The following is an 8,794-nucleotide window of genomic DNA, read 5'->3' on the forward strand; positions in this document are numbered from 1 at the left end:
TGAATTCCCAAAAAAACCTACATAAAACCTTAAGTCATTACCTTTTTGATTTTCATTTTAATTTTGTTATCCTCTTTAGTTCACTTTCCAAAGAAATATGAATAAAAGCTTTCCACTGACCTGGAATGTTGGTGATATGATTGAATAAAAGAAAACATTCAAAATGGTTCCTGTTTTTGGGAGAATATCTCCTGGTTGTCTGTCTTTGGAGAAGATTCAGGCACTACAGTCTGATTAAAGGAATCTACAACTATATTCAGAGAAATTAACATATCATGAAAAATGTATTTTTTCCACTAAATCATTTCAGGCCATCTGTAACTCACAGATGTATGTCTATCTGGTCACTGTCATATTCATAAATTGTTAAAGGGACAGTATTGTATTTTCAAGGCACATTTAGTACAATTTTATAGCAAAATTGAGTAACTATATTACCTTCACTTGTTGTAAAAATGCTGTATAGGCTATATCAAACATAACTTGAAGAAATCTGACTCCACAATTTGATGCCTTGAAATTTTTCTCTGTCTCTTTAAGGAGATCCTGATCTTCCTGACACTCTGCCTTCAGCACATCATCACAACCATGTCTTTCCATTATGCCATTTACAACTGTTTTTACATAGGTACTTCATATGATAAGCTCAGAAGACTTGCAGTTCTCCCAGATTGCTCCTGCCACTGGAGGAACTGAGTGGGGAAGGCGTTGTGGAGGGGGGTTCTGTGAGGCAGAAGCTCAGTTGGAGATGGCCCCTCTAAAGTTACTTACCAATATTATGCACCTGTGTCAGAATAAAGTGACCTCCTAATGCTGATTGCTCCAATAAATAAATAAAAATAACAAATGATAGTAGGATTAATGTTTTTATTTGACATGTTTATATATGAAGGGAGAAATATAAGCAGGCATCTTTGTTATTGTCATTAACCTTATAAATATATTTTCCCTGCCATTTCTCTAGGACTACTTAAAATCCAAGTTTAAGTCTTAGTAGTAATTAGCAACATGAGCAGTTAGACGTCATTGCACTTTTTCAATGGTTTTGTGTCTGTACGTCTAGAAGAAATACAAATAGTTTAAAATGATTTTGCATAATGATTTTAAAACGTCTGTATTAAATATCACGTCCAAGTGATTTAGATGTCATCTTCATAAACAAACAGATTTTATTCCCGGCTTTTTAATTGGCCAACTGTCCATCATGAGAATTCTGGGTAGTGAAGTCTTTCTTCCTTGTTATTATCACGTGATGCTAACTGTAGCAGCAGCTCTGTAAACAGGCTTTACCAGCTAACATGATGCAGGGGAAGACTGTGATAGTGACGGGAGCGAACAGCGGGATCGGGAAAGCTACAGCAGCGGCGATTGTGAAGCTCCAGGGCCGGGTGATAATGGCCTGTCGGGACCAAACCAGGGCCGAGGAGGCTGCCCAGGACATCCGCCAGGAGACCGGGGCAGACGGCAGACAGGTCATGGCCAAACAGCTGGACCTGGCCTCCTTGAGGTCTGTGCGCTCCTTCTGTGAAGACATTATAAAGGTAAATAGATTGTTGATCATTAAACTGGTTTCATGCACATCTTTATACGTTTCAGTGCAGGATAATAGTTTAGGTTGAATTAAAAACGGAGGTCTAATTTTTAAATTAGTTGAATACATGTTTCAAATGTCCACAGTCCACAAAACATGAGTCTAAAATAAATTACATTCAACAAGTAATTTATTCTACCCAAAGGCATTATAAAAAACTTGCATTGCTTAGTTACACACCAGATTCCCATCATGTCACATGTCATATTGCATTAATATAGCTATTTGTCTTCAGGATTTACCGAAGTTGTAAATTAAATTTTAAAACAAATCAATTGCGGTAGTTCTCAAGACACCTGACATTCATTCTGTGGAACCTCACTGAGCTTTAGCTATTCTGCTAAAAAAAAAAAATTTGAATTTTTTTTTGCCTAAATACAAATTACACAAGTAATAGATTTTCACCAGTAAAAGATTTTGAAATCCATGCATCTGCTTCCTTCCGCTTTGAGGCTCTACGTTTGTTGAGTTCATTAGTTTTGGAAAGCATAAATGTGCTGAGTTTCTCCTTTGCGCTGTTAAACAGGAGGAACCTCGGTTACATGTTCTGATCAACAACGCTGGAGTCTACCAGTGTCCTTACACCAAAACAGAGGACGGCTTCGAGATGCAGTTCGGGGTCAACCACCTCGGTCACTTCCTGCTTACCCACCTGTTGATGGACCTCCTGAAACGCTCAGCACCCAGCCGCATTGTGGTGGTCTCCTCCAAGCTTTACAAACACGGTGACATTAACTTCGAAGACTTGAACAGTGAGCAGTTCTACGACAAGGCCTTTGCCTACAGTCGTAGCAAACTGGCAAACCTATTGTTCACCTGCGAGCTGGCCCGCCGTCTGGAGGGCAGTGGAGTAACAGTGAATGCTCTGACTCCAGGTATCGTGAGGACTAACCTGGGACGGCATGTGCACATTCCGGTTTTAGCAACGCCCCTTTTTAACCTGATCTCCCGGGGCTTGTTTAAAAGCCCGGAGGAAGGAGCTCAGACTTCGGTGTATTTGGCCTCAAGCCTGGATGTTGACGGTGTGCAGGGAAAGTGCTTTGCAGATTGTAAGCCTCTGGAACTTCTGGATAAGGCCACAGATCAGGAAGTGGCATCAAAACTGTGGGACATCAGTGAAGTCATGGTGGGCATAACGACTTGAGAACTGTCTGAGATGTGCACGTTTTTCTTAGCAGGGTAATGACTGAAACTGAAATATATGCAATGCCTTGGTTACATTTCCTTAACTTTTAGTTGTGGTGTTGAAATATCAAAATGCTTTCTATGTTTATGGAGATGTTTGTATCCATTTACATGGTGGTTTGTTTGCAGTATCTTGTTTCAGGTGCTAGAATCTCTGTTTCAGTTCTTTTTAAGTAAACTCCTAAGATCAAATGTTTAAAATGTAACCTTTCTAACAGAGCTGTAGTAATGAGTGCCCTGAGTTTCACTAGAAGTTGGAGGCCTGTAGATTTTTTTTATACTTTCTCTACATTTTATGTGTAAACCTTGAAATAACATTGCTGGGATGTCCATTCCTGAGAAGACTGACAGCTTTCTTGAATGTTTTAAAATCGTTCTTTCTGTAAAAAATTGACTTTAAATACTTTGGATATGACCTTGTAACCCGTCTCTTATCAATCAACAGCAACAGTTGCTACTCTGTTGTTATTGCTGATGTTTTTCCACACTGTTCAAATTCCTCTTTTTATAGAGATGGCCACAAAGACAATGGCTGGTCAATCGATACATTTAATCAGGAGCACCTGGCTGGTTTGTTCCCTCTTAAATCTTCTAGAAGCAGCAAGGGTGGGCTGGCCCATGCTTTTTATGCAGGTGCACATAACAGAATAATTCTTATTTACTTGCTTCATTAGCAGCCTCCCTCATCTATACACACCCCTAGAGGTTTGGAGAGGTTTTGCCTGTGGAGGGTCGCATTTCAGATATCACTTTTCCCCCAGCAGGTTAGTTAGGCTTCATTCAGCCATACTGGTTGCTCTAAAAACCGGTCATTAGCTGGGAATGTTTGCTCTCCAAGTCACCCGAAAACAGCAGTTTTTTTTTTTTTTTCCAAATGGTAGCGGGACCTCCAGGATTCATGACTTTCCCACCTGTATTGTTCATTAGGACATTTTCTGGATCATTTATGGTTAGCTGGAAAACGAAGTAGAAACACAAAGGCAGCCACTTTATCAACTTCATCTCACACACAATGCTCCTGGGCCACTTTTTAAGCAGCTCCAGTCTATTTGTTTTACAAATGACTCCAATTAGTGTAATTACAGAATCTGATGTTCTTAATGGGCACTGTAATATTGATAGGACCTTGAATGCTACTTTAGATCTGAGTATTTCAGTCAGGCTCCTTATCCAACACATAATGGATAAATTAAAGGATCACTATGTCTGTTTGTTTCTGAGCTTCTGTTGGAAGGCCTTGCTCATTAATTCATACACTGAGTTTTATGAAAAATGTGTTTTTTTTTGCATCTTTTGTATTTTGGCAAGCAGATCTTCAGTAATTACTTTATTTGTAATTTTACTACCCCCTTTCTTTCTTAAGATCTTTTTTTTTAAAAGTTGCCATTTTTGTCTTGTGTCAAATCTGACCAAGAACCCAGTCCTATTATTATTCTATTCAATGCTAAATAACTGGAAAACATGAAATAGTCCCTTCAGCTTTAAGGAAAGTCTCTTCCTCAGCTAGATAAATTTAAGTATATTGGAAATAGCAGCAGATGGATCAACAGTTTGTCTGCAGTAAAGAGGGAGTTGCTCAAGTCTTTGAATGAAAGATGAAAGGAGGGGTTCTGAATTATTGTTCCAGATCTAGTTCTTCAATGTAAATGCCAGAAAATAGCCTCCTCTGGAATACAGGTGTCAAACTCCTCTCCTGTAACTTTTAGGTCATGAGCACGACTCCGGAACTTGAGTGCATGATGGTGAGGTGATTGACATTTAAATCAATGGTGGCCAAGGTCTCAGATATATTGAGGACCGCTATCTTCTGTGGGGACCACGGAGTAAAGCTGCTGATTTTCCAAGTTGAAAGCAGACCGATGAGATGAACTGTGACTTCCAGAACTACATTCTTACATGTAAACAACAACTTATTGTGGAGCAAATCCGGATAATAATATATGGGAACATCAGCTTTTATATTTTAAAATGGATAAAAATATCACAGTTGTACCTTCTTTCATTGGTTGGGAATTTGAACAATAGCCTGATTAGATATATCAGCCTTACCCAAAAGCGTCTGAGATATATCAGTACTGACATTAATAAGGCTTGTAGTCACATGTAGTTACAACCTCATTCACCTCAAAAAAGATGTAGGGTCAAGGTGCCTTGTCAGCACCTATAGGGAACACATTACCAGGCCTGGGTTTTGACGTCATTATCAGGAGAAATACAGACAACTGTCTGCTCAGGTGTGGAAGGAGCAGCACTATCTCACTGGCATGGAGTCGCAATATGATAAAGATAAAAAAACTAATTTGTCAATAATAGTCTTTTCTATGCTTTTAAGCCTGCAGTCCATTAATTGCACATTTACTTTAGAAATCATTATGTAGAGGTCATTAATCTTTAATAGAACACATAAAGTAGACTTAAGTGTATGTATTTATTGTGTAAATATGCAATATTTATGTGTGGTACTTGGAATGGGTCAGGAGGCATTAGTGGAAGATATACATCATCTTGGTTTTAATAAAACTAAAGGGATTTCAGGTGAACTTGAGGCAATAGAGTACAAGGGCTTAAGGGGCTGTTTTCTATTTTCTGTTGAGAATGCGATCAAGGATAGAAATCCTGGGACATCATGCACTACCGTGTTATAATCAATCGTACAAGGGTTTACTTGATTTTTAGACCTACAATTATATCCGATTATCTCTGAGCAATGCTGACCTTCTGATGTTTTTTCTCTGGTTGTTGGCTGCAGCCCTACCACAACATTGAGTAAGGATTTTTCTCTGATGGTTTTCAACAAAACAATTCCATTTCACTTGGGCTACATGTTCAAGAGACCTGCTGAAGTCATGCATAAATTTAAGCACAATTGTAGGCCCTGCTGGATACTCAGAACCCTGGTCATACAGGAATTGAATACTGTCAGTGTTTTCTAATGTTCAAGTTCAAGTTGTGTTACTGATGAATAAATTGCATTCTTGTGGAGATTTTTGATGTGATCAAACAAAGTGTGACTTTCAGTACTGTTCAAAATGTCAACTAAACCAGTTTTCTCAATTTTTAGAGATTTAAGATCTCTAAAAATTGCGATTTTAGAGATCTTAAATATAGAAATCTTCAAACTGAATGTAGACTTACTGTACTGCTCTAAATGAAGGAATTCTGCATACAAATGAGAAAAGGTAATGAAAATTTTGGAAAAATGCCAGGGAAGATCATAGTTTTAAATCAAGATGTCAGGGTTGAGTGTCTGCAAGAAATAGGCCTCAGGCGAGAAGTTGTTTGTGATTTAAGGAGTTTTATGTTTCTGCAGTCATGTCTCTTTGAAACATGTAATGCTCCCCCATACTTATTGGAGCTCTAAGCCAGAACAATTTGCAAAATAATCCAGGGAAGAAATGGTTTAAATTTCTTCATCCTTATGCTCCATGTTGCTGCTGCTGTATATTTTCATGATCTCTCATGTTTGAATCTAGACGTATTAAACCAAAAAAGATTTTTGGACCCTAGGAGTAAAATTATCTGAGTCGACAGCCTTATTTTAAACTTTCTCCAGCTGCATTTTCACCTGACAGCCCGAGATTTACAGGAGACAGAGGAGGTTTCAATGTTTCTGTGTCCAGGCTTCCGCCAGTATGATCCCCTAAATCTCAAACTTTCACTGAATGATTTGAAGCACTAATAGGTCTTGATTCTGACACTTTCAGCAGCAGCATGCCAGGTTTTTCCTTTTTTATCAGCTTCTTTCATCTTCTTTCCTAACACCAGCTGGACCATGACCAATGCTGCAGCAAGAGGGAGGAAAACAACCTAGGTGTTTAGTTTGGCTCCTCAATTCACCAAAATGAACTTTTCAACCTTCCCTCGAAGTCTACGTTTTTTTTTAATGATGTACCTAGGTTTGTTTTCCTAGCACCTCTAAAATTAGTTTCATAACTCCCTAACAAGTGATGTGGAAATGTGTTTTTCTTTTCTTTTTGCCTGATGCCATAATTCACTTTACAGCTGACAGCCATCAGCCAACATACATCAGTTTGACAACCAAAGTCAGATTCCATCATCTCCAAAACTAAAGAAAATGAATGTTATCCATTTTCAGGCTTGCTGTTAAAATGTGCGCCACTACATTTAGAAAATTCAAACCATATACACTTCATGAAACTCTTTACAGATGTGTTTTGCTAGGGAATTGATTGTTTTAATTATACTTTATAAAAGAAGAAATAAAAACCTTAAAAATTGAAAATAATTGCCTAAAGATAAGATATCCCTTTTCTATTGTAAAAAAACAAAACAAAACAAAAAAAAAACAGCAAGACGTTTTGAGAAAAATTCTGATACAAAAAATCCATTGTCTATATACGAAACTGTCTGTGAAGCTTTACGTTGGGTGGAGGATCTGGTAGGGACGCGAGGTACATCCTGGATAGTTTGCCAGTCCATTCCAGGACAACACAGAGACAAACAACCATGCACACTCATACCTTAGGGGAATTTAGAAATTTCAATTAACTTAACAGTGATGTTTTTGGACTGTGGGAGGAACCTGTGGTCCCTGGAGAAAACCCACAAATGCACAGGGAGAACAGATAAACTCTAAGACCCCAGGCTGAGATTTGAACCAATACCTTTTTGCTGCAAGACAATTGTTCTATACCCTGGATACTTATATTATAGTTATTTTATATTTTATCTTATGAAAGAACTAGACTGACCAATGTGTTGAAACTAAACTCTGTGATTTATAAATTCCTGGGTTTTATTTTCCAATTCCAATTTATCTGGGTTTGGAACCCACAGTACAATGTTGGAAAGTGTTGATAAAATTTAGTTAAGAAGAAAGGAGATGACCACTTAGGAACAGTTTGGCTTCATGTAAGAAAATATTGCTACAGAGTTGGTGGATCTGAAGAAAGCAAAAGATAGGCTCAAGATCACCCTAATTATGAGATTTGAACCATTTATTTGCAGGATAGGAGGATTGTGCCACTTTTCAACTGCAACGATTCTTAAAACAACAAAAGTGTATTCACAGGTTTTAATTTACTGTGGATTATCATAAACACACACTAGGTCAAAATTATGCAGAAACTATCAAAAATGTACAAACACCCACTTATATTTGGTTAAATATCCCTTAAAAAGTTGCACGTGCACCACAGATGCTTTTATTGCCATTAGTAAGCTTCTGGATCAATTCTGACTAGATGTTTGACTTCTTTTCTTTACAAAATTGGTACAACTTATTTTAATTGGTTGGTTCCCTTAGATAACTTATCCTTTATGAGTACTCCATTTTTTTTTTTTACGAGGGTTGAGGTCAAATCTTTTCGGAAGCTATTCCAAAACCTGGAGTGTAGTTTGCTTTAACCAGTTCCAATTTTTTTGTCATGTTTAAACACCCAACTGTGACTTTGGCATAATGTATGAGGAGCATTTCTGAGTGCAATGCAATGAAATCAGTTTGCTACGAAGAACTAGGCAAAGATGCCAAAGATTGTCATTGCCCAGAAAAGGTCAGCACAAAAGTGGTCTTTGGGTGGAAAAGTTAAAGGACTCGTTATTTGGTGGGTCCTGACTTAAGTAACCACTTATCAAAATTCGTAAGTTGCCCGACCACGAGAGACCCTGGTGATACAAAAGGTAATTGCACTGAAGACACCGCTCAAATAAACAGAAAAGAGACACAAGATGAAGACAACTAAACCACAGCTTTAAAGTGAGGCTGAGGCTGAGACTGATAGCAGGGCCAGCCAGACAGTTAATAATCCTTCACTAGCAAGGACCAGGACACAATAAAAAGTTTATTGAAGAAAGGGGTCGAGTGGATGGGTCATATGGGGAGGCTTATTGATGAAGACTTGGGAAGAGGAATCTCAGTGTGGGGATGGTGTCTTCAGGAATTAGCTTTTTCCCTGCATAACTTAGGACCACTGCAGACGGAATCTTGAACAAGGAAGAGCAGATGAAGAATGAAAATATAAAGTAGGGATGAAGAGCATAAATAGGGATAAGGTGACA

At 38.2% G+C, this 8,794-nt stretch overlaps 1 protein-coding gene across 1 annotated transcript; it reads left to right on the forward strand.

Moving 5' to 3' along the window:
* The first annotated feature begins 968 nt into the window (after positions 1-968).
* Positions 969-3,987, forward strand: rdh14a (retinol dehydrogenase 14a). The gene is made up of 2 exons (XM_032548322.1): positions 969-1,541; positions 2,118-3,987. The coding sequence occupies exons 1-2, from the start codon at positions 1,299-1,301 to the stop codon at positions 2,733-2,735; spliced, it is 861 nt and encodes a 286-aa protein (XP_032404213.1). The 5' UTR covers positions 969-1,298; the 3' UTR covers positions 2,736-3,987.
* The last annotated feature ends 4,807 nt before the right edge of the window (positions 3,988-8,794 follow it).

The sequence above is a fragment of the Xiphophorus hellerii genome, chromosome 19 (genome assembly GCF_003331165.1).
Source record: "Xiphophorus hellerii strain 12219 chromosome 19, Xiphophorus_hellerii-4.1, whole genome shotgun sequence".
NCBI lineage: Eukaryota > Metazoa > Chordata > Actinopteri > Cyprinodontiformes > Poeciliidae > Xiphophorus > Xiphophorus hellerii.

What these genes read in the sequence shown, in the direction of transcription:
- rdh14a (XM_032548322.1), top strand. Translation starts at nt 1,299, where the DNA reads ATGATGCAGGGGAAGACTGTGATAGTGACGGGAGCGAACAGCGGGATC. An exon ending in TCTGTGAAGACATTATAAAG is followed by an intron (nt 1,542 to 2,117) that starts GTAAATAGATTG and finishes GCTGTTAAACAG; the next exon opens with GAGGAACCTCGGTTACATGT.